At 47.7% G+C, this 25,597-nt stretch overlaps 1 protein-coding gene across 9 annotated transcripts in view; it reads right to left on the reverse strand.

The window, feature by feature from the left end:
- The window catches only part of DAPK1 (death associated protein kinase 1), a 176,772-nt gene that overhangs the window by 26,184 nt on the left and 124,991 nt on the right, over positions 1 to 25,597 (reverse strand). For 8 of the 9 annotated variants that reach the window (XM_087444305.1, XM_087444306.1, XM_087444309.1 and 5 more), the window contains 10 exons: positions 25,270 to 25,359; positions 23,823 to 23,915; positions 21,567 to 21,686; positions 21,022 to 21,120; positions 20,135 to 20,233; positions 18,732 to 18,830; positions 17,653 to 17,850; positions 16,041 to 16,238; positions 11,175 to 11,273; positions 4,909 to 4,986 (listed from right to left, as the gene is read on the reverse strand). In XM_087444305.1, coding sequence (XP_087300431.1) covers positions 4,909 to 4,986; positions 11,175 to 11,273; positions 16,041 to 16,238; positions 17,653 to 17,850; positions 18,732 to 18,830; positions 20,135 to 20,233; positions 21,022 to 21,120; positions 21,567 to 21,686; positions 23,823 to 23,915; positions 25,270 to 25,359 — 1,173 coding nt within the window. The remainder of the gene's footprint in view (positions 1 to 4,908; positions 4,987 to 11,174; positions 11,274 to 16,040; positions 16,239 to 17,652; positions 17,851 to 18,731; positions 18,831 to 20,134; positions 20,234 to 21,021; positions 21,121 to 21,566; positions 21,687 to 23,822; positions 23,916 to 25,269; positions 25,360 to 25,597) is intronic. The other variant, XM_087444308.1, reaches the window with a different exon arrangement.

Consider the following 25,597-nt stretch of genomic DNA (forward strand, 5'->3'; position numbering starts at 1 on the left):
GTACCTACAACCCAGAGTGGCTGTGGGGGCTTCCAGAGACCCCCAAAGCAATGGTGTGCTGGTAAACCAGCTGGCTGGGGCGGGGAGAAAGCTCTGACTGCAGTGTTTGCTGTGCCTGTGGTGTAAATACTGCTGCCAGGGCTGATTTCAGGCCCCCACGTGACAGCACTGAACAGGCAGTGGGGACGGGCTGCATATGGGGGCTCTCCCGGACAGCAGCAGAGGCTCCAGCACCACTACTCCCAGTCACCTCGTGGTGAACTGAGTCAGGGTGGACCCTCCCCAGCTCAGCCCTGCCCCGTGTTCCTCCTCCCCACAAGCCCCCGCCTCAGCCACCCTCACCCCCACCCTGCCCTGATGCACTGGCTGCAGGGTCTCAGCTCCCCACCATCAGCCCCTTTCAATGTCTAGGAATCAATATATCCTCTCCCTCTCCTCTGGCCCATCCTCCGCTGCCCTGTGCAGCTCAACAAGATGGGTTTGGTTCTATTTCCTGAAGACAGAGCCCCAAGGCTTCCCTCGAAAACAGTTGTGTAAAAAAACATTCCTAGGCACTGCCAGAGGTGAAAACACAGGGCAGGTTTCTTTTGCTCATTTGGCCCATTTGGAAACCAAAGGGAATGACAAGGCAACTTAAGGCCCACACCCCTGCTGTCCCCGATCCAGACTGACTTCTCCATGAATGAGTTTAGGATCAACACTTAGTGGGCCGGACAGGGGCGGCATCACCCCAGGGGGTCAGGAAACGTGTAGCGGTGTTTTTTGGTTTCCACAGCGAGTGGGGGAGGGGATGCTGTGACATTAGATGTTTGGCGGCCCTTGCATCCTGCAAAGACAAGAAGTCCCAACACCCAAACGCAGACAGCTCCCTGGTGAGAAGGACTGGAAAATGTGGAGGAGAAAACGACACCGACACTGAAAGGAAATTGGTGATAAGATGCTCCTAGGTATACATTAGCCTCTTTTCCTTCCCCCTCCCCGTTGTGTATGGTTGTGAACAGGCTCTTCCTCCAGCTGATTCGAGTTATAATTGCAAATAAATCTATCTCTTGACTTTCTCTGCAGGTGCTGCCTGCTCCTTGCAGCGACCCAACACACCCTCCCGGATGCATCTCCAGGGACGCGACTGTGCCATCTCAATCCCTTCCAAGAACCAGGCTCAAGTATAGGTGTCCCCAGATCCCAAGCAGTTATTTATGTTGGGATTTATTAAAAAACAAGTGTGTTTAGAAATGCTTGGCTGCCACCTCCTCCCTTTCTGGCTTGTCAGGAAGCTGAGGTCTAGCGTCGTCTGAGGGAGTGATTCAGGCGACAAACACGCGGGTCTCATTGAACATGGGGGCCCCTGGGTTACCCTACAGAAGGCGATCCATGCTCGCCGCAGAGTGGGTGAGCTCAGGCAGGGGAAGGACGGCCCCTGGCTGGCGAGGGTGGTGCTGAAGCAGCCCTGAGCCCCTGAACAGGCACTGAGAGCAGGCATTTCTATTTCAGGTCTGAATCTGGGCTCTGCACTAATTAGCATGTTGCTTAACCTCGTTGAGTCCCAGTTTCCTGCAGAAATTCCGGGAATGCTGTAAACTTATAGTGCAAGTCACACAGATCGAGGATTAATTGGTGGCTGTTACTAAAAATGACTCTAAGGGTACCCTGCCACAGTTGCCATTGTTGACACCCCAACATCTGCTCGCAAGGTCTGGGCACAGAAGAAGACACATTGGGGAAATCTCCATGTATCCCCAGGAAGTGGAGTGATCTGCAGAATACCAAAAATGACGCTTACAGTGGCAAACACATGGTGCTTACTATGTGCAGGCACTGTTCTAAGGACATCGTTTACATTAGCCCATCCAACCTCATCACCATCCTGTGAGGCAGCACCATACTCAGCCCATTTGACAAGTGGGGAAACTGAGGCACGGAGCTGTTAAGCAGCTTGCTAGTTCAGTCGGCTAGAAAGTCGCCGAGCTGGCATTTGAACCCCTCGTCTGACTCCTGAGTCGGTGCTCTCGGCCATTACCCTATATTGTGCCTGTCAAAGCAGCAATGAGAGGGGAGCCTTTCGGTGGATTCTGGGCACTGAGAGGGATGAGGTCCTTTCATCACAGGCATTAAAATGACTCTGCTTTGCCTTGATCTCTCCTTAGAGAAAAATCACAGGATAATGGTGAAATATTAAATATTGTAATATTCCCTCTCCCATCTCTCTTTTGAAAATCTAGGCACCAAAAAACAAAGGTGCAAATCAGTGGAAGAAAATAAAGGAAAACCCAAACTAGGACCATGCAGGAACCCACTCTGCTCCGAATTCAAAATTCTCTGGAATTTTGGAAATTCCAAAATTGGAAAACAGCCACCCTTTCCTGGGGCACAGGAAGCTGGCAGCAGCACCACAGCAAGCTTCTTTTCATTTATATTTCTAGTTACAAAATTAGTCTAAGCACATTGCAGAAAATTTGGGAATCAGACTAAGGGAGAAAGAGCACCAATCCAATCCAACCCAAGCCTGGCTGCGGCGTCAGGTGTCCCCACCTTCATGTCTTTTTTCCGGGCATTTAGTCCTTGTTTCAGATCCGCCACCATAATGGACCAGTGTAGCACATCTGTTCTTAAATAAAAGAAGGGACCCCCCCCCAAGGGGCAGATGGGCACAAACACAGCACCGCCCAAGAAAAGCCAGGTAACTCCGCCAGAGGAGGGCGTTTCCCGGGCGAGCCATCAGACGACTGGAGATCAGGGGTCTGCCATGGATTTTTGATTCAAGATGCGTGGCCTGCACCTTCCCGTGCGCTGCTGCTCTATAATAAGAGTGTCTGAGATGGTGAAGAGCACTGCACACCCGGCAAGAATGTGGAACCGCATTTTCCAGAGTGCTACACCGTGAGAGGCCTGCCCGTTTCAGCCGAGCCCGCAAACACCCAGCGAGCACGACGCTCTGCTCAGGTCAGGACGGCGGTGCCGCAACGTGGCAGCTGAAAATCCTTCTCTGGAATTTGGGAAACCTGAGAAGACCTGACCCAGCACGTCTGTAGATCTGGTAAGGTGTCAAGTCTAATCAAGTGTTTCCTTCTACCAGTGGACCATCAGAGGGACCAAATAATTAACAGTAAAAAATGCCTGCTCATCCAGCCTGTGGAAAGGCCGGATTTCATTTCAGTTGCTTTTCACTGACGATGGACGCGATAAGGGGTAGTCGATTTAGAACAGCCCTTATATTGTGACACTTTGTCTATAAACCTGTAAAACTCCGGTGCAGGGCTCCCTACTGTAAAATCCCGCAAAAGTCAAGGGTTGCAAACTGGTAGCCTCTGAGTCAATTTTGCCTGGAGTTGTGTTTCGTCGGGCTGACATATCAAATAGGGTAAATTTAAAGATGAGGAGCTCTTCTGTGGAAGTTCATTATTGATTTGCTGGCCATGACTGAGTCTTAGGTGCCACTCCCCTCTTGTTTTGCTTGTAAACAAAAACGTTTCCCTTATTTTTCTCATCCAAATTCTCCCTCACAAGGAGAGGGTCCTGGTGGTACAGAGGGGAGAACACGGAGCATACACTTAATTTATGGAGTTCCTGTAAGAACATGTGAGTAAGCCTAGGGAAACTCTTCCAGACTGATCTCTTTCTGGAATTTCCAAAACAAAGGAGAGACTGAATCCCGGTAGTGGCTGGAGAGCTCAGTGTCCTCACCGTTTGCCCAGTGCCACTGTGGCCAGTTCAGACTCCACAACACAAAGGTGTGAAGACAAATTATCCCCCCAGCTCACTCCAAGCCCTGGGAAAGAAATTATTCCAATCTACCTGTCTCCCCCCACCTAGGACCCTGGGACACTAGGAAACTCAAGCTTTCAGTCGCTGTGAAAGTTAAGACACTCTCATCCCTCCCCAGGCACTTTTCTGTTCCACATGGCAGGCCCTTTGTGGGATACTCAGAGCTTATTTTGGACAACACCTTTTCAATGAGCACTTAAATTGACTGAATTATTTTATTTCTATAAAGTTTGTTTTTTGAAAAATTATTACATGATTATTATAGGAAATTTGGAAAAATACCATAATGTTTAAAGAAGAAAATGTTAATTACAATAGCAAATCCAAAGACACCGTTGTTAACATTTTCTTTCTATGCATTTTTAAAAAACATACTAGGGATTATAATGTGCACAATTTGTCTTCTGCTTTGATGCCCAGGAACATCTTAAGCATTAAACTCCTATTACTAAAACCTCTTCAAAAATATTTTAATGGCCAAAACCCCTGTATTCTATAGCTGTATAACAATTTACTAGAGATGACTGCTGGTTATCTGATGTTTCCAGTTTTTATTACTGTATTATAAATAACACTGCAGTGAACATCTTTGTTCATTAAACCCTTTTTTCCCCACATTTCTTTAGGATAGAGGCTCACACATAGAGTTCCTGGCTTAAAGAATATGACTATTTTGAAGTCTCTCCACACCCACTGCTTTGATGGAGGCTGGAAAGGCACACCTGCATTTACTTATTTTTGTCAGGTTTCCTTAAACCGTAGAGCACGGATGTGTGATAAACCAGGCGTGAGTGATATGCTGGAGCGCAACATTAAGAGGACGGGAGCAGAGAGCAGCTTTCCCATTTCCTCTCCTTTACAGGGGGCAGGGGGGTAGTTACTACAGAGAGGGCGGGAGGAGGGAAACCAGGCACAGCAACTGCAAAGAGGCCGAAAGACTTCCAAGTCCAGAAGCAACAGCAGGATGGCTGGCAGACGCATTTAGCAAACTGTCCGCAAACCATGGGGCAGGGGCAGGCGCCGGCGCCTTTCATACCACCTGTGCGTCCAAGGCCTCATTTTGTTCATTTTCATGTTTACAAGGGAAAAGACAGAACTTTTCACATTAAAACAGAGAATTTCAGACCAATAAACAGAATTTCTCACCTTTCGGAGTCTTGCAAGGAGACCTGCTACATGTTCATGCTGTTCCGATTTAGCAAGATCTTCTGCCGTCTTTCCATCCTGTTGGAGAAAAATAATTAGTCTTTTTCTTCACCACAGAGAGCTGTGTGTTCCACACACCAATCCGTCATCGGAGGCGGAAGCAAGCGTAACGGGTGTCAGAAGCAAATAAGGTGGGCAGAGAGAGCGTGCCCTGATTCTTTCACTATCTGTGCAATCTATTTCACCTGACTGTCCAGGAAAGGAAGAGCAGAAGTAGGAAGACATTGTGAATTGGGGCCCTGCGATCCAACGGTGAGCCGTCGCGGGCCCACGGGCATTAGTTAGTCCGCCGTGGCCCCTCGTGAGTGGGCAGACTCCTGTGTCCTGAGCCCCTGTCCAATCAGGCAGGAAGCAAAGTCGGTCGTCAGATGCCAGGTTCTAGTCAGTGCAGGCTCACATCTCAGAGCCCTGCGTGGACCGCCCTCAGCACGCAGACCACGCTAGTTACACGGGATTACTGTGTGTTCCAAAGAAAAGGCTGAGCTTCACACACAATTTTGATCTTCAGATTTTCGGTGAACATACAAGGAGGAAACAGGGTCCCTGGCACTTCGGCGTTTGCTTTTTAATTAGATCACTGTTGAAACGCTCCTGGCTAAGGTGAGCTGAGCACCTCTAAATCTCCGTGCCTGATCCAGCTCAGTGCTGGTGTGCGGTCATCCTCAGTCACTCCTGGGTGGCGGGAACCCTGGCTGTTCACAGGCCGCTGGGGGAAATGGAGGCTTAGGGACTGTTCTGCTGCAACTTTAGACATCATTCCAAATTTAAAAGTAGAAAGATGAGAAGCAATTTCCAAATAAATAAAAGCGATACTTTTTAAACAAGAAGAATAAGAAACATTTTGGCCTCTCTCTCCATGTCTTTCAGTAACAGTTGAAGTTCCCTTCCCATGGAAGCTTAGGGATGCCTGAAAGCTGCTTATCAGCACACCTTCCAATTTCTCAGCTCAAGTCACAATCCGAGCCACGCGCCAGTCCCATTAGAGCAGTTTCTCAGCCTCGGCGCTATCGACGCTGTGACGGGACAGTTCTGTTGTGGGGGCTGTCCTGCGCACTGTAGGATGTTTAGCAGCATCCCTGGCCTCGACCACCAGATGCCAGTAGCAATCCCCTACTTGTGACAACCTGGTGTCTCCAGACAGTGCCAAGTGTTCCCTGGGGCGAGATGCCCCAGCTGAGAACCACCGCCTGAGGCTGCCGGTCCGGGCTCAGCCGGGGCTGAAGCAGGTATCCCATGAGGGATTCTTGCCCAACTCTCCAGATCCTTCACTGACATGGTAAGAAAGGCCTGAGTTCGGCAGTTCTCAAACTCCCCGCACACTGGAACCCCCGGGTCTTTAAGAACTCCTGCTGCCTGGCTCCCCACTGGATGCTCTGCATTCATCAGTGTGGGGTGGGACCTGGGCATCGGGGTTCTGAGAGCTCCCAGGAGATTCTACTGTGCAGCAACGTTTGGGAACCGCTGTCCTACCTGGAAGAAATTTGAGCCTCGACTTAAGTTTTCTGTCTTCTGGCATGTCTGGCCATAACATTTATTTCCCTCGGAGGCCTCCGGTCTGCACATTGCACAGGCAGAGGACGCTCACTGGCAGAGTTCCTCTCCACCAAGAAGCCTCTCGAGTGACAGGAAAACTGCCATCAACAATTCCTTACGTGTGCGCAGCACTGTACAGTTTACAGACACGTTGCTCTAAAGCACACTTTTCAGGCTCCCAAAAGCAATGCCTGCCAGTGTGGTAGAAAGTTTGAACTTTGCAGTTAGAAGGACCCAGGTTTTAGTCCTGATCCTGCCCCTCACCGGTTGTGTGGTCAGTCACTCGGCCTCCCAGAGCCTGGGTTTCTTCATCTGCAAGATGGGAAACCACCCCGTCACCACACAGGTTCTTGAGCAGATTAGAGAAAACCAAATGGAAAGAACCAGTGAAGTGCTGGGCGCAGAAAAAGCAAGCAGCGGTAACTATCAATAAAAGAGCCGAGAATCTCCCCCAACTCCCTGGCTTTCCGTCCAAGAGGGAAAGTGGTAGGAAGTGGATCTGTGCATTCTGGCCTTGTTCTATTGTGAGCCCCTGAGTGAGGCGCTAACTCCATGTGCTGCGCCTGGCCCATGAGCAATCCTCACACTCACTGCCCTCTTTGTTACAAACAATGGTCCAGGAAGGCCTAACCGAGAAGGTGATATCTGAGCCAAAAACCCGAAGGAAGTGAGAGCAAGCCATTTGCATACCTAGAAGAAGTTCTGCAAAGAACAGCAAGTGCAAAGGCCCCAAGGCAGCAGGATGACTGTCATGTTTGAAGAATATCAAAGAAGCTCATGTGGCTGGTGCAGGGGGAGCAAGTGATGGGGTCAGGGAGGCAATGTGAAGGCCAGATCTTTAGGGGTGCCCCCATCATAAGGACTTTTACCCTGCTGGAGGGTCCAAGCAGAGGAGGGACGTGATCTGACTTATGTTTGAACAGGTTCACACAGGGTGCTGTGTGAGGAACAGACTGTGGACAGGTGAGGGTGGAAACAGGGAGACCAGTGAGGAGACTAGGACAAATTACAGAAGATCACGGCCAAGGGCTCACAGCCTCATGGGAGAATCAGAGTCAATTCCAACAAGGCAAGAGAGTGGGGCAAATCGTACCTGCTGAAGGGGGCTAGGAAAGAGGAGGCTTCCTGGGGCTCCAGTTGAATGTGGAAAGATCAGGAGTTAGTGTCCCGGAATCTTCTTGCCACTAACCTCATCTGCTGCTATGTGCCTGGCACCTGCTCTCAGGCATTACAAGTCTCTCACTATGAAGGCGAGTGTGTGTGTGCACGTGTGCACAGGTGCTGTTCTTAGGCGTTAAGTCTCTCACTATGAAGGTGAGTGTGTGTGTGCACGTGTGCACAGGTGCTGTTCTTAGGCGTTAAGTCTCTCACTATGAAGGCGGGGGTGTGTGTGTGCATGTGTGCACAGGTGCTGTGCCCGGCGCCTGCTCTCAGGCGTTAAGTCTCTCCCTATGAAGGTGGGGGTGTGTGTGTGCACGTGTGCGCAGATGCTGTTCTTAGGCGTTAAGTCTCTCACTATGAAGGCGGGTGTGTGTGCACGTGTGCGCAGGTGCTGTGTGCCCGGAGCCTGCTCTCAGGTGTAAAGTCTCTCACCATGAAGGCAGGGGTGTGTGTGCACGTGTGCGCAGGTGCTGTGTGCCTGGAGCCTGCTCTCTGGCGTTGAGTCTCTCACTATGAAGGCGGGTGTGTGTGCACGTGTGCGCAGGTGCTGTGTGCCTGGAGCCTGCTCTCTGGCGTTGAGTCTCTCACTATGAAGGCGGGTGTGTGTGCACGTGTGCGCAGGTGCTATGTGCCTGGCACCTGCTCTCAGGCATTACAAGTCTCTCACCATGAAGGCGGGGGTGTGTGTGCACATGCTGTGTGTAGGGGAAGAAGGTGGAAACAGCAGATCCCAGAGGAAAGAACAGCCTATGCCAACTCGATGAGGGGCAGTGAGCGAGGGGCAAACCAGGATGTGCAAATAGTCCCGTTCATTCGGTACAGCTAAGGGAGTGCACGGTGAAGGGTGAGGCTGGCGGTGGGCAGCGGCCAGGCCATGGCAGACACATCCTGCAGGCAACGAAGCCCCAGGATGATTTGAAATTGGAGCACATTATAGATGGGCTTTTCCAGAACAATAAATGTGGTGGGATGGAACTGTTGAAAGGATATTTTGCATATTTTCTGCTAAATGAAATATATTAGTGAAATTAATATCCTCAGTTTCCTTTCCTTTTTGGATGTGGCTTCTAGAAAATTCAGAACGACACAGGTAGCACGCATCATCATTCTCCTGGAGATGTCCCTAGCAGGAGCACGGTGGCACGATGACCGCCTGCTCCCTGCGTGAGCCTGTGCCGGCCGGCCCTGCTCTGAGCCCTCAGTGTCCACACGCCTGCGGGGCGGCCATGTGCAGTCCAGCCCAAGGCTCCTCCACCGTGCCCCGGCCTCGCCACGCCAGCTCTGGCCCACTGGCCTCTGGTTCCGCAAAGGCCCTGTGGCCTCCAAGCTCAGCCTTGGCACGTGGTGCTCTGCACCCTCTCTCTGAGGGGCGCTCCCGTCCCCCCGCAACTCCCTCAGGGCCTGGTGCTTAACTCGCACTCCAGTAACTGTGTGTTCACGTGGTGACTCTTGGGTCTGACTCTCTCGTCAGACTGGAGGCTTCCTGAGGGAGGGGAGCCACCTGTCTTGGCCTCACTGTGTTCCCTGGCCTGAGCAGTGCCTGGTGCTCAGTATTTGCAGAATGAATAAATGAGTGAAGAAATGAGCGAGGCTCCATGAAGTCCACTTGCAGGTACTAGGGAGGCACAGTCACGACCAGGGGAGGCGTCTGTAATGAGCGGGGAAGGGTGCGAGAGCAAGGAGATACACTGAGGGCAAGAAAACAGCTGGTGTGGGGAAGGACAGAGGGGCATGACCCGGGGGGCCCACAGAGGTCGTGGGGCAGCCCCAAGGACTCCGCTGAGGCCAGAGGCCAACCATTTTAGTGGCCCCAACCTGACTGCCAGGTTTGGCAGAAGCCAGCTGCTGGCATCTTCAAAGCCATCCTCGACAGTTTGTTTTTTTTGAAGCAATATCTGTGACAAAAAAATACTTTCCTCATAAAAATGCATATAAATGCCCTGTCGTGGAGTAACTGAACCGTGAACCAAGACACGGTTGGGCAGGTTTTGGTAATAACTCATCAGGCCCAGAGGTCCACGCGTGGCGTGTGTGGGTCTGTGATGGGCGAGGAGGTGCTCTGAGAAGGCGACAGTCCCGTGAAAACACTGGTAATCCCTGGGCCTGCACTCCGCAGAGAGCAGACCCACTACTTGTGGGGAGAGAATGCCGTCAAGGTGACACTAGTGCAGTCAGGGAGGCCACGTCCTGGACCAGGGGTTGGCAAACACTTTCTGCAAAGGAACAGACAGTAGATATTTTGGGCTCTGTGGGCCATAGGGTCTCTGTTACAACTGCTCAACTGTGCCTTTGTAGCGTGAAAGCAGCCATAGATAATACGTAAATGTGAGCACGGTTCCGTCTCAATAAACCTTTATGTACACAAGCATGCGGCAGGCTGGATTTGGCCTGAGGACCCATAGCTTGCCAATCCCTCTATGACTCTCAAGAAATGAGGCTCTCCTTCCAGCCTCAGGGGCCCCATCTCCACAAGGTTGGCCGCCATATTTTAAAACTCCACTGAATCTCCTTAGAGAAACACTGTGTGTCAGCAAAGCGCTAGTGACTTTCAGGACTCTCCCCATGAGATAATGGAGAGTCAACCCACCATTGGGCCAGAAACAAGTCAAATGATAGTATCTCACTGCAGGGGTAAAACGGCAACCTCATCTCACTAGCTGACATGTTCTTCCTCTTTGGTACTTCATAAAATGTGAATCAAAGGGTTTCTTCTGCAGGGAGATACCAGGTCTGGAATGGGGAGTGGGGAGCGAGGGGAACTGAAGAAATCTCATTTAAAAATATTTTGCAGGCCTCAGGACAAAGCTAGACTTTTTTTTTTTTTTTTTTTTTTTGGTGAGGAGATCAGCCCTGTGCTAACATCTGCCAATCCTCCCCTTTCTTTGCTGAGGAAGACTGGCCCTGGGCTAACATCTGTGCCCATCTTCCTCCACTTTATATGGGACGCCACCACAGCATGGCTTGCCAAGCAGTGCATCTGTGCGCACCTGGGATCCGAACCGGCGATCCCCGGGCCGCCGCAGCTTGCCCCTAAAGCTAGACTTTTTAAACAAGAGAGAACAGCTCTTTGCCTAGCGGTGGCATGGCAGCCTGGCCTCACAGGGTAGAGGTGGCAACTGTTCCCCACACACCCAGGGCCCCTTCCTCCTTCCTCCACGAAAGCCCACGGCCCCTCCAGTGCCCTGCAGTGGAGGGGGAGCATTTAGGAAAGGAAAACACACACATGCAACAAAACATGCAAAGGCACTTGTGTAACATGGGCAACAAGAAGCCAGTGGAAAAGGCAGGCCTTCCCGGCAGTGCGGCCTGCTGAAATGAGAAGAGGATGAAGCATTAACTGGAGATGGCCCTGGGTTTGAGTGGGCAAATGTTTACATAACTGCAGTGGAGGAGTTGAAGCTTAATAGCAGCTTGTCTGCTTTAGGATGCAGTTGCCAAGAAGTTCCTTCCCCCTCGTGTCCTTGAGGCCTGAAAGGTTTTCAGTTGCTTTCTCCTGCCAGAAGCCTACTCACCGAGGTCAGCGCCTCCACGTTGGCGCCTGTCAGACAGAGGTAGCGGACCACGTCCAGAATCCCATTGTTGGCTGCCAGGTGTAGAGGTGTTCGTCCATACTGGAAGAGACAAAAAAGACCCAAGAGAGTCCTTCTCATGACTGCTGCTGGGGATGACAGTTATGGAGTCCATCCCATGGGCCAGCACTGTGTAAGGGATCTGGGATCCACCAGAGAGAAACAGGAGGTGCGGTCTCCCTTCTCCAGAAACTTGCCACCTCCTGAGGGCGGCAAGCCAAGCAGAGTGTTTTCAAGTATTCTTCAGTTAAAAAGAGTCACTTCAAAATAAAACTTCAAAGGATGAAAGAGTGGGAGGTTTATCATAACATAACTAAATTAAGTCTCCTGCTGCACTGGTAGAAAGGAGGCATGAGTCAGGGCCCGAGGGCCTCAAACTTCCAGAAAGATCTGCGCCACGGTTCACATTTAGACACAGCAAGGGAAGAAGGGATGGAAGGACCGCCACTGAAGTCACTCTAATGAGATAAGATTCCAAGGCCATGCCCAAAATTTTTCACGCCTGTGGTTCCCAAACTGTGTGCCAAGGCACCTCAGGGCACTGCAATGAATTCATGGGGTGCTGAGGAATATTTTAAAGTTTTGATGGAACCAACAGGCTCAGACACCAGGTGAACTACTAGCTCCAGGTAGTTCAGAGTCTCAACATTAGACTGCACTGCCTTTCTTTCAATGGCATCATGTCGACACAGCAGGGGGTTGTTGGTTGCTGTAATAAGAAGTATCTTAAGAAAATCAATGTGGAACGGGCAACGAGCGTGGTAGTATCCAATCTGAGTCAAAATTTGAGGAGCTGTGAGGTGCCCAATAAGCACACACATCCCATTAGTATGCAATTGTGGTTATGTAAGAATGAAATAAAAATATTAGTTTTCTTTCAATTTATGTGGATCATTTATTCCAATAGCTACTAAGTTGTTATCACATAAATACTTACTAAGTTGTTTGGACCAAGCTACTTAATAAACAGAACTGTTACGTATTTCTTTTGCTCTACGGGAACCATGAAAAAATATCACTGAGACACCATGGACATTGTGACCTGAGAAAGTCTGGGTACCTCTGATTTATGCTGTTTATCTGCAAATAAAGGTTTCTGTTATGAAGTTAACACACGCTCAGTTAGAACATCTAAACAACACAGGCGGATACCTGGTAGAAAATGGAAGTCGTCCTCCCATCCTCTACCCCTCTCCGCAAGATCCCCTGCTCAGAGCCAGCCCTACTTAACTCTGCAGTGCATGTCCTTCCAAGCTTTTATCTATGAATCCGTAAAAGGAGACAAAAAATTTGAAAAGCCAAGAAATGATCATACTCCACATTCCGTTCTGTCACTTGCTTCATTCACCTAACAATAGATTGCAAATACTTTCCCATGTCTGTTACTAAACCTACTACATTCTTTTGGATACCTAAATAATATTCAATATATGGATGTGTCATAATTCACTTAGCCAGCCTGCTTAGGATGGATACTTAAGATGGTTCCAATTCCTTGCTATTATAAATAGTGCTGCAATGTGTATATATATTTATGTTTCATTTACTGTTATCTTCTAGAGTGATTTGGAAAGCAGATATTAAGATTTCAAATATCCTCGAGTTAAAGTGAGACGGCAAAGAGGTGTGGAAGATTTGGAGGAAATGTTTGGGTTCATGTGTAAGGCAGATAACCTTGGTTATAGGACGTATAGTTCCATTGGAAGGAAGAGGACGAGGAGAAGTGTGCTGAAGAAAGGGGACCAGGAATTTTACACTTTTGAAGGCCCCCATTTTGACAGAACAAACCCCAAACTCCTGAGCATTAGATTCAGGGTCTTTCACCGTCTGGACCCGACGTCCCTCTCCAGGGGCATCTTCTCTCTCACCCTCAGTCTCTCCCTCCCTAAAAACCTACACCACATCAGCTACAGACGTGTCCAGACAGCCGCCAAACACACACGTCCGCCTCCCTCGGTGTGCAACATGCTTTCCCCCCCTCTTCATCTGTGCGAGTCCCACCCGCTGTAAATGATCACCTCAGAAAAGCTTTCTCCGGTCTATTTTTTTTTTTTTTTTGTGAGGAAGACCAGCCCTGAGCTAACATCCACGCTAATCCTCCTCTTTTTGCTGAGGAAGACGGGCCCTGAGCTAACATCTGTTGCCAATCCTCCTCCTTTTTTTTCCCCCAAAGCCCCAGTAGATAGTCGTATGTCATAGTTGCACATCCTTCCAGTTGCTGTATGTGGGACGCGGCCTCAGCATGGCCGGAGAGTGGTGCGTTGGTGCGCGCCAGGATCCAAACCCGGGCCGCCAGTAGCGGAGGGCGAGCACTTAACCGCTAAGCCACGGGGCCGGCCCTCTCCGGTCTCTTTAATGTCCACATGTCTGTGTTTCCTCAGACCCGGGCCTCTGTCATGCAGTGACTGCCACAGGAGATGCTATATATTGAGACGTCTGTGTGTCTGTCTAAACGCAGCCTGAGGGCAAGAACTATGCATTCTGCTATCTACAAGCTCCCTCTCCCGGCGTGGCACCGTGCTGTCAGAGAAGGGCGTCGAGAAACACTGATGGCCACGGCCTTCTCTCTCATGCTCCCGGGTGTGTGTGTGCGTGTGTGTACGTGCGTGTACACAGAGGGTTAAGGGCCGTGTGCTCTGAGCCCTCTATTTCCTCCCCTCTCGTGTCTTCTCTAATGCATCAAGTTAAATAGCCACTCTCCAGATTTTCCTGTGAGCAGAATGAAGACTGGGAAATGTCTGTTTCCCTGCAATGAGCGTCAGAGTGACAAGTTCCTGTCACATACTGATGACAGGGGTAGGATCTGAATGGACATATTCCTCTCTGGGGGAACTGAATCCAGCTAAGGAAAAGGCAGGACACACATGGGAAAAGAGTGACAGTCTGCCTATGGGACATGGGTTGTCACTGTGCCATGTCACACTGACAGCCGGTTACTAGCATGGGACCATACAGCCGATGTGCTTTCGGGGGAAATAATGCCTTCCTCTTACTCTTTTTGCACATCTTTTAAGCTCCTCTAGAGCCCCCATCATCTTTCCTAAAATAAAAAAACAAAAAAAGGAATAAAACAACAAAGCTGACACTAACCCTCCTGAAGAGGGTGCAAGACCCAGAAGGCGGCGGTGTGCTGGGCCTCCGTGCGCAGCCAGCAAGCCAGGGAGCCGCGGGCAGACACAACAACACAGGGCTGCCTACCATCAGCCCGCTGCTGCTCCGGCGGGTTCTGAGTAATGGTCTGAACTTGGTCACTGACTCCAAGAGGTTGCAATTGCGGAACTAATGAGTTTTGCTTCAGCTGAGCTCAATTCAATGACCGAATCCTCTACTGAACGCCTCTACGTGCCGCTGCTGGGCCGTATGCGGTAAAAACACAAGTTCATGTGGGTATGCATGAACTGCCGTGGCCATCCACAGTATCGGATGGAGAGCTTTCCCACTACTAAGCCAGTGGTTTTTAACATGAGGTCTAGGATTCTCTAGTGGGTATTTACAGAGCATATTTAACAAGCGCACATTTTGCACTCAGGTGTGAGGTGAACACCCGCTCCCTTCTTCACATCAGCGCCAGCAGCACGAGGCGCTCCACTCTTCCGCCTTCACAGGAGACAGCTCACCCCAGATGCTGCGCACAGAGTAGCTCAGCTGTGCGTACAGTGGCCAGGTCTAAAGGAATTCAAATGAGGGCCACGATGTTCCTTGAAGCCGCTTTGTATTCATGTAAAGACTCCTCGAAGGAAAGCCAAGGTCTTGACGCTGCTTAATATTACATTTAGCTCTCCCCTTAAGCCACTTACGTAACTGACTTGGCAAGATTAGAATGGGATAAACTAAGAAAGCAACCAGCAGCTAATGGCTAAGACCTAGGATATCGCCTTTTCATATTTCCAGAATGTGAAGATTACCCATTTCAATTTCCATTAGAATTAATCACATAATATTCAAGAGGAATAATTGTTTTGTAGAAGTATAATTTTCCAGCTGTTTCAGATATTAATTCTTTTATCTCAAACAAATCATAATAAAATTCTGTTGGCATCACGTCTGCCATTTATAAACAAACATTTCCCACAATTAAAATTTAATTCTACTTGGACTTTGTTTTAAACACAATCATAGCAGAACAGTGCTTGCCTTGTATGCAGTTACAGGGCTAAAACCACTTGAATATCCAACTGTTCCCTCTCATTTGGTACTGAAAATCTAGATGGTACTAAGGGAAAATGGAAAGTGTTCTAGAAGTCAACATAATGAGATTTTTTTTAAAGCAACCTAGGAGCATGTAATTATTTCTTTTCGTTTCTCTATTATTCATCAAATGATAGCATCCCCTTGTCTTACCAAATTTATTTAGCATAAAAAAGATGTTATGGACTTTTGGCCATAAAACCCTCAGTGTGAGAAAGCTAAGAAGAGAAATCTGGTCCCAGGAATCTCAATGACATCATAGCCTGTTAGGTGTTTTCCTGAAGACTTAGTGCTCCAGATAGATGCCCCAATTTGTACCATGTTCTCTGATTCCTCTACAGGAGGACACACTCTCTCTTGCTCTCACTCTCTAGACGTCCATAAGTGCTAAGCCAGGCTAGGCAGGAAGTGCTTGTTAATGTAATAATTTTCTGTTATTCTAGGAAATTATTCAAAAGTCATATGTGAAATAGTACTTAAAATGGAGAGCTCTATAAAAAAGAACAGGTCTATACAAGCAGTAGTGACTTGGAACAATGAAGAGACGCAAAGAGAACCTTGACCGAAACCCAGAAGCAGGTCGACGGACACACACTGCTGGACTCTTTTCTCCAGCTTTACCTTGTTTGAGATATCCAGACTGCAGTTTGCTTCACAGAGGGCCACCACAATCGGCACGTTGCCATCTTTGCAGGCCACGTGGAGGGGGGTGTTGCCGTGCCTGTCTTGGAAATCCACGAGACATCCCTGGCTGATGAGAGTCTGGATGACCTCCATCTGACATCGTCTTACAGCAAGATGCAGAGCAACGTGTCCATCCTGCAACACACACCGGGGCCGTGAGCGCTCCCACTCGAGCACGTGCGCCTGGCCACTTGCCTTTCCAGCCGCCATCGGGCCAGGTTTAATTGGCAATGGGATCACTATTGCAAAGCCTGAAGGAGGATTAAAAACCACGAACTGACTCCCGGGGGGTGGGAGAGAGGCTTCCTACTTTCTACTCTGAATAGTCACAGACCAAGCAGACCACCAGCTTGATTAATCTAGGCTTGGCCAGTACAATCAGATAGAAAGACTCGACAATTCTTTTTGTCTCTGAATTTACAGGACTAAAGTAACTGTTGGTACTCCAATGGCCTGTTTTATCGAGCATTTGAAAAACATTTTTAAAAACATTTGCTCAGCAATCTTTCCTAAGAGGAAAGCCTGTTAATTTATACTACACCAGGAGAAACTGGGAAAGCAAGGTGAAGTCATTTGCTCAAGGGCTGTCATACACATGAGAAGCATATATAACATGCTTAACCTCTGCATCCAGCTCAAGACCAGCCTGGGCACTCCTTCCCTATTACAGAATCCCTGGTGAATAGATGTGCTGAGTTTCAGGAGCTGGGTAGAGAGTCTGGAAACATTTCTATAACTTATCAGTCCTAGGGTTTCTCAACCTCAGCACGACTGACACTGGGGCCTGTCCTCCGAGCTGCAATATGTGGCATGTAAGCAGCACCACTGGCCTTTGTCTATTAGACGCCAGCAGTAACGCCCGCTCCTGGTGCGACAAGCAAAAAATGTCTCCAGCTATTACCAAATGTCCCCTGGGGGCAAGGTCGCCCCCAGGTGAGAGCCACTTCTCAGTACCAAGAAAATACTCCACAAATGGCAGCTACCAAGTTAACTACAATGTCCTAAATCTAACCATATATAGCAACATCGCAGCCTCATTTTAAGCACAAGTTCACGATAATAACAGATTACGCTGAATTTGTTTAACTAAAAAAGGAACACCTGTTCTAGAATTGCGATTGCCAGACAAATAAGAATGGTTTATTGTCTTTCTACAAAATAGCAGGTGATGAAGTAAATAAACCACGTATTTCTTTGTTTACCTACAAACTAAGAGTGTATTGAAAATTTTAGTCTTATACAAGGATGGCCTTGGGCTCAGTGATCATCACTGCACCTGCTCCAAAGCCTTTAGCTTTGGCTAAAAATAAAATAGAGACCAGAGGCAATCAACCAATTCATAAATTTTGTTACATGCCACAAATGAATATTAACTATAAACAGAATCTAGAAAAGTTCACAGAATCTTTGAAACAGAGAAGAGAAAGGGTAATTACAATTTGCTGCATTCAAATTTGTTATTTTAAGTAAACTAATTGAGGAGTCTTGTGGTCCCTCCAGCCCCCCAGATCACTTCTCAGCGAGTGTGATGCATTCACCCACAAAGCACCTTGTCAGAGGCATTTAGGTCGGCTCCGTGTTCAGCCAGACACTCCACGATGTCGTGGTAGCCCCTGGCGGAGGCTGTCAGGAGCGGCGTCTCTCCTTCTCGGTTCTTGATGTTCACGTTACAGCCAGCCTCACAGAGGGCTTTGGCCACAGAATAATAGCCATGCCAGGCGGCACAGTGCAGGGGGGTTTCTTCCTCCTGGCAGGGAGACAAGTGCACAGAGGAGAATGTCATAATTTGAAAGAAAGGAGAGGCCTGGTGAGAGTCCCGGCTGAATTCGGCAGCAAAGTCAAGGCAGCGGAGAGAAAGAGCTCATGGCTACTGGAGCAAAAATGGGCATGGGTCTGATGTCTCTCCTTCATTAGTTTGCTTTCCTCAACAGTTGTGTGGTGGACAAATTCGGCTTTCTCAGCATTTAACTGACAACTGACTTTAGGGAGCCCATGGAACCATCAGCTCAGCTCTTCTGAACAAGAAGCCCCAGCGTGGTGGTTGGTAGCATCTTTCCTGTACAAGTGCCTTCATTTACTTTATCTGAGACTCCTAACAGCAGGAGAGCACTTCTCTGCAGGAAAATTCTTCCAACAACCTTGCTGCCTCATGTTCTATGCCATTCATATGACATAAAGACGAGCCACATAAACGTACTGCGGCTGTAGCAAGGGAGTGAGTGAGGTACCCATGCTGTAACATGTCAGGGAAGGGGCCGGCCACGAGGCCTGTAGGACTGGAAGGCCTATGCGTTCATGAGCAACATCATCAGACACACCGTCTGCGAGAGGCCGTCATAGTGTAGGGGTCACGAGCATGTACTCTGGAACCAGACTGTGGATTCGAATCTGGCTCCACCGCTTGCGAGTTGTGTGAGCCTCTCTCTGCCTCAGTTTCCTCATCAGTAGCATGACAGTAAGAGTACCTCACCTCATAGGGTTGTCCGGAGGATTAAGTGAATGAGTGAGCGTTAGTGCTTCTCTTTGAGTCCCTGCCCTCTGTAATCTAAGCAGAGACATATCATTTGGCTGCCTGTACGTCCATGCAGAGAGCAGAAGGCAGGGAGGATGTCAGCTCCCACGACTCACCTTGTCCTGGAAATCAGGGTGAGAGCCGAAGCTGCACAGTAACTGAACCACGTCGGCGTGGCCGTAGCGCGCTGCCACGTGGAGGGCTGTCTCTCCAGACTGCAAAAGAAACAGCCAGAGAGTCAGAGCGCCCCCTGGGAGCAGGCTGTGGGCATTACAACACACGGGACTGGAGGCCCACTCCCAGGCACGCCTGGCTCCACGTCCTCCCCTTTGCGGGTGCCCGCCCCCTCGGGCCAGATGCCCCTTTGGTGACTCTGCCAGGGACCTGGGGGCGGAGTGACCATCATGTAGCTAGTGTTAAACCCACACACCTGGCACATCCTGTTTGTCATCAAACCCCCCAAGTGAGAATGCTGTCCCTTCTCTGTGATGGTTGTTCTCAATCTTCTTTATATACTGATGTTTTTAGCTATATGATTTTTTTTAAAAACACAAAATTCCTTTGTAATATTAAGTGCATCACACAGCAGTTATTTATTAACAAGTTTCTGATTTCATTGTCTATGTATAGAAGCTTGTTTCTTATGTTCTCAGAGACATTTAAAAATGTCACTAGTAGCCCATAAAATAACTTCTGTGAATTAGTAATAGGTGCAACTTCCTTAAGGTATTTTACTTATATTTGCCAAAAATTGTCAGAATAAACTGATGTAAAAAAATAAACAAGATAATTTATAGCCACCTGACAGAAAACTGCCATAATAACTATGTGTCTTTGATGTGAATGTCATTCGTAGACACAGTGCAGTACACAATCCATGCAACTGTATGTGGCAGCCCTGACTGCACATGACACATTAGTCTCCAAGTATGAGAAGGAGAGAAGGGTTGTATGGTAGAATACATAATGGATGAAAGGTAGGAATCCTAGGGGCCGGTTCCAGCCCTGACAACTCACAGGACTGTTGTGTAGACTGAATGAAACATGTATATATGAAAGTAAGGTATCTTGCTAAATCAATAATTTTTATAACATCTTTGCCCAAAAAGCCTTACTTTAAGTACACTGTCTCATTAATCCTTCTAGCATCAGCATTGTCAGCCACTTCAAAGGTGAAGACAATGGTCAAGAGATGTTCCTAACAGCACATGGCGAGCCAACAAGAGGATCAGGACTCAGAGCTCTTGCCGGTTGTCTTTCTAGCGGAACTCGGAGTTTTCACGCTATAGGGAAGGTAATTCACTGCTTGCATATTATGGCAACTACCTGGCGGATTTCAGCTCGAGGCGAATTCTAATATTAGACGAAGCCAACAGCAAAAACAAAGCTCTGAGTTAAATCCTCTGCAGGGAGACTGTGGTCCTGAATCGCATCGTTTGGGTCCTGGCACACAGCACGCCAAAGCTCAAATGCACCCTTTTGCTACTTCTTCCTGTCCCCAAGAAGAGAAGTGGCTTACCTTGTCTTTAACATCCAAAGGGCATTTGTTCTCACTGAGAAACTTCAAGGTATCTACGTGGCCATGCCGAGAGGCCCAGTAGATGGCATTGGATCCACCCTGTATAAAAACCAACGTGGAGTCACATTTCCAGAGAGCTGATGGATCTGAGTGCACCATCACTCAGACTCACTCTATTTCCCTTCCCAGGAGACCGCCAACTCCAAAGGAGCAACTTCCAAGAGGAACAGACTTCCCATTTCATTTTTAAGTTTTGACAAAGGGGCTGAGGCCATGTAAGACATTACCATTCTAGGAAGCTGGGTGAGGCGGATGGGGACCTCTCTGCACTATCTTTGCAGATTTTTTTGGGTAAATCTAGAATTACTTCAATATAAAAAGTTGTTTTTCTTTTCTTAAAACTCTCCTTTCAACCTCTGGTTAGAATCCCCTCTATTGTCAAGGGCCAGTTTTGTCATTCACAGCTCTGTGGAAAGGCTATGGAGGCTGACGACAGATCCACTGAAATGACTGTATCCTCCTCACTCTGTTGCCCTGATAAACATGCAGGCAAATACCTTTCTGATGAGATTAATTAGACAATAAAAACTTTTCCAAATGTGACATCTAATAACACCGTGGAGTAACGTGATCAGTAAGGAGTAAATCCGGGGTGTTTTACAAAGAAAGGCTGATGTCGAGCCCCAGAGCCCAGAGGAAGACAGATGTTTGCCTCTTTCTCTATAACGTACATTAGACTGGGCTATCTTAGCAGTTCATGTTCCTTTATAGGAAACTGAGGAACGAAGTAGGGCATACATGTTATTTTTCTCTGTTGCTTCTGTGATTAGGAGACATTTGGAAATACTTAAAAAATTAATTCATTTACAATAAAATAGAATTATGACCTTATCCTGGACATCAATTCTTGAGCCTCTTTTAATGAGCAACTGTAGTATTTGAATATTCCCACAGCCAGCAGCAATGAGTAACGGAGGTGTCCCATGCTAGAACAGGAGAGAAAAAATACTATTTTTCAGGATTGGTAGGAAAGAAAAATCCCAATTGTCACCGCTGTCCCATGCACCTCCCTGGGGCCCGGCAGGCCTACGCCTACTGCTGTGGAACAAGAGTGGGCGACAGTAAGAAGACCAGAACTGCCCTTCCGCTTTGGGATTCACAATCAAAGGTGATATTTTCATTTGCAGGATGAGTACATTTAAAATTTCATGAGTAAAGGTGCAATCGGTGCACGCAGAAAGGCTCTCGATGCAGTAAGACCTGATTTCTAACTCAATCCACTCTCTAAACAGAAGTGATTTTTTCCACAATATGCAGTTTGCAACAGGAAGGGAGAATGAAGAAGCAGATGGGGTCTTTCCACTTTGAACTTGCAGGTGCACAGCCTCCCTGACCACCCCCCTCCACTACCGCTGGCAGAAGAGTATCTGACCTTGTTGGGCTGGTTAACATCGTAGCTGGACAACGAGCCCAGGAGGTGCTGCAGGCCTGGGACGTTGTCATCGTTGATGGCATGGATGATGGCTTTCATCACAAAGGAGTCCTCCTCATCCTTGAGAGACACAGCGAAGAGGGAAAAAGAGTTAGCGTGCTGGCCACGTTCCTCTTATCAACATAAGAGAAATCAATGCTCATTTGTTAAGAGGAGCATTCAGAGCAAAGCAAGCCATTTAATCCCCAAATCCACATGGTGATGAAGGGAAGTAGGAGGTTAGTTTTGCCCCTTCCATGCTGGAAACTAACACCATCTACTATTTACCTGTGCCTTAATGTCGCCTGCATTATAACCCAGAGAGCAAACAGCTTTCAAGACTCAGAGTTAGAACAATGATTGATGTCAAACTACCCTTAGCGCTTATCTTAGGAATCTTTCAAAATGTAGTCCCAGAAACGACTGTGGAAAATTTCAGGTGTAACTCAGACTCTAAAAACCATAAAACCAAGGAAACGATACCTTTGAAAAAGATAGTCTTAATTTGTAGTTTTGTCAATTACAGAACTGTCATTTTTTGATCACTGGAAATCTTCCTTCTCTAGGTATAGAATAACATGGAAAAATTCTCTGAAAGCTGGTCACAATTATTAAAAGATCATTGGCCTTTAAAGGGGAGAAAGGCCAGAAGAAAGAAAACAGATGCATTTCTAATTACAAAGGGAAAATAACTAGAGAATGTTGAACAAGTTTGTTAAATCTTTGCTACTTTGTCAAAGTTTTCTTATAATAAGATATTTGCAAAATACGGTACATTGAAACGGAAGAATAAGCTAAGAGATCCCAAACAAAATTTCTGGACTTAGAGAAGTGCGGCTACTCAAGTTTCACACCTGGACACGTGCATCTACGGAGGCTGGATCTCCGGCTGTGGGCATGGAGTGCAGCAGGCAACTCTCTGAGCTCTGCTTCCTCTTCTCTACAGATCTGAACCCAAGCCAGCTTCATGAGGGTTTTAATAATATTTGTATCGAGTACATGTGTCAGAATGCCATTGGTTTTGCTTTTGTATCACAATCCAAGTGGATGACAAGGAGACGTTTGCATGAAAGTGACACTCAACAGAAATGTTATCAAGTGTCCTCATGACGAGCAGGATACTGATCTGAGATGGTGAGGGAACCTGAGGTCTGGGAGGGGGTATTCCCACCTGGACCTCCTACACAACTCTGGGTCCCTCTCCTACCCTGAACTTTTCATTGTGACCCATATACTTTCTCCCATCTGATTATTCAGGATGATTTTAATTTACAATATTTAATCATTCCCATTATTTTACTTAGATTAATAATTTTTATCTTGTCCCTGGTCCCACTGCTGCCCTCAAATGAATAATTCCCAAACCCAGCCTTCCTCGTCTTCTTCCCCCTTCTCTTCCTACCTTGCATCTCTCCCACTTCTTTTTAACACTTCCTATCTCTTTTTACTCTACAAGCCTAGACCTGGAGACTCAGTGAAACTCCCAGCTTCGGGGAGGAAAAAAGAAGTGGTGGGGCCGGCCCCGTGGCTTAGCAGTTAAGTGCGTGCACTCCACTGCTGGCGGCCTGGGTTCGGATCCCGGGCGCGCACCGACGCACCGCTTCTCTGGCCATGCTGAGGCCGCGTCCCACATACAGCAACTAGAAGGATGTGCAGCTATGACATACAACTGTCTACTGGGGCTTTGGGGGAAAAATAAATAAATAAAAAAAAATTAAAAAATTAAAAAAAAAAAAAGACCTGGTGTCTGCTGACCTGTGATCCTGCCCCTGGAGTCCCCGGAGACCACTCAGGACAGCTGACTTTCAGCTTCGGTTCTGGGAGCAGGCTGGTCCCCACAGAACCACCCTTTCTGCCTTTTCTGGAGTCCCCTTACCTCCAGGGTTCACAAAGCCCTGTTGTCTGACTGTCAGGAGCAAGTCTTGTGAATTCAGATATGCCCAGTCGTATCTGAAGAGTTCCTTTGCAATTAGGTTTCAGTTTGGATTAAGGAAAAAAAAAATCATGGAGTTGTTCTCAAGGACCTTGGGCAGTCTACACAAAGTTGACAAAGCAAGTGGGTTCAGCCTTCTGGTCTCCCACGAACTCCACCAGCAAGCCCCACCGCGTTTCCCAGGCCTTCAGGTTTTCTGGGTTGCTGAACAAATCGAACAACTGAAGCATTCTAAATACACAGTGCTGAGAAAGAACCTCAGCAAGGCAAACAGGTTTGCTTACCAGAGTATCATCGCTTCTGGCAACACTCATGTTACTTCTGGACAAGAATGACCTGGATAATCTTTGGCACAGTGATATCAAGCGAACGGATTGCTTAAAAAAAGAGACAAAGAAGGGCAGGGGGAGGAGGAGAGAGAGCTTATGTAACAATACTCAAATTAGTGCAAATCACAAAGTCTTTGCGACAGCATTCACGGCTGACAGCATGTATTCCTCAGTGGGCAATCCCACAACCAGGTTGAATTGTATTTGCTTAAAGAATAATTCTCAAGGTCTTATAAATCAAGACAACAGGACAGAGAGAGAGTCTCCTTCTGCATTTTGTTATTAAACTGCAGGACTGCAGGCCCTGCCTCCCTTCTCTCTCAGTATTCTGTTCTCCAGCCTTTGAGGTATGGGAGCTGACCCTAACAACCCCATGCACGTCCCCGCAGAGAAGCACAGTATGCAGGGGCCTGGGCCTGTGTCCTTGGGGCCCAGACAAGCTGGCAATGGTGGATAATGTGACTACCAAAACCCATACAGTTGTTGGAAATGAACAGGTGGGGGACTCCTCAGACTATAAGACAAACACCTCTCCTTTTACTCTCAAAGGCAGAAGTACAGGTAAAGAACGTGTGTGTGTCTGTGTGTGTGTGTGTGTGAGAGAGAGAGATGGATGGTGATTCACTCTACATTTAAACCCTTATTCTCAGGGCTTCTTTGAGACTAAGAGTTAAATTTTAAGTAACCTAGTGCTGTGGTCTTCCTTACCCCTATCATGGTACCTCAAACTTGATGTGTGTGAAAATGAGGCGCATTTCTGGCCCACTGCTGGGGAGACATGGCAAGTCGCTGCTTCCTTGGGGCTTGACATGACCCTGTGCACAGGAAGCCATCCTGTCACCTTCTTAACCCTGACTTTTTGATTTGTTCAAGGATGGCTGGAATGCCTTTTAGAGCCATGTCCCCCACAGCCCCTGCAGAGGCCATCCACACTGAAAAAGTACAAGATACCACACTGCAAATGCTCATGGCCCTACCCCACCCCATCCCCACCACTCACAGACCAAGGCTGGACTTAGAGAACCATTTACACACGGTCTGCCATAAACATAATGCCATGCTGCTTACCACAAAGAACAAATTTATTTAAAATGTGGCTTGTTGCATTTAGAAAAAGACTGCACTATAATTTTACTGTGCTGATTTAAAAATTTGCCTTGGGGATGGTTTTGATTTAAAAAAATTCAACATTACATATGAAGATACGAGTTAAATAGAACTGAAATATTATTTTTGCTTATCTTTGAAAATAAGGTAACAGTGCAGAAGACTACAGAGGAAATTTAAAAAAAAAAAAGGATGCACTTTTGTATTGCCGGTATCAGAAGAGATGAGCCCTGACCATAGGGAGCGCCAAACAGGAAACACAATTAGTTACTCCCTCCATAGCAAACAATCTTACTTTCCATTTTTTCCGGGCTGCGAACTTCTTGAATTTCTCCATGTTTACTGCCGATGCTTTTCTACTAAGTGCTTGTTGGGTATCTTTAGGCTAAAATGAAAGTCCAAGAAAAAATTTAGAGCTCTCAAATTATGGAAATGTGTTACACGACAACTTTTTGAAATCTCTCATCATTTGGGATGTTTACGCATTCGCCTTGCTAAAATAACAAAACAAGTTGGAATAATATGCAAGATCTAGGAACCTAGTCTCCAGAGGCTAGCTTGTGGCTAAGGGTGGGATACAGTCCACAAAGACTGGATCTTGGGGAAAAGTTGAAAAGTTGAGC

The sequence above is a fragment of the Ceratotherium simum genome, chromosome 20, assembly GCF_057802395.1.
Source record: "Ceratotherium simum simum isolate JZ-2026a chromosome 20, ASM5780239v1, whole genome shotgun sequence".
NCBI classification, from domain to species: Eukaryota; Metazoa; Chordata; class Mammalia; order Perissodactyla; family Rhinocerotidae; genus Ceratotherium; species Ceratotherium simum.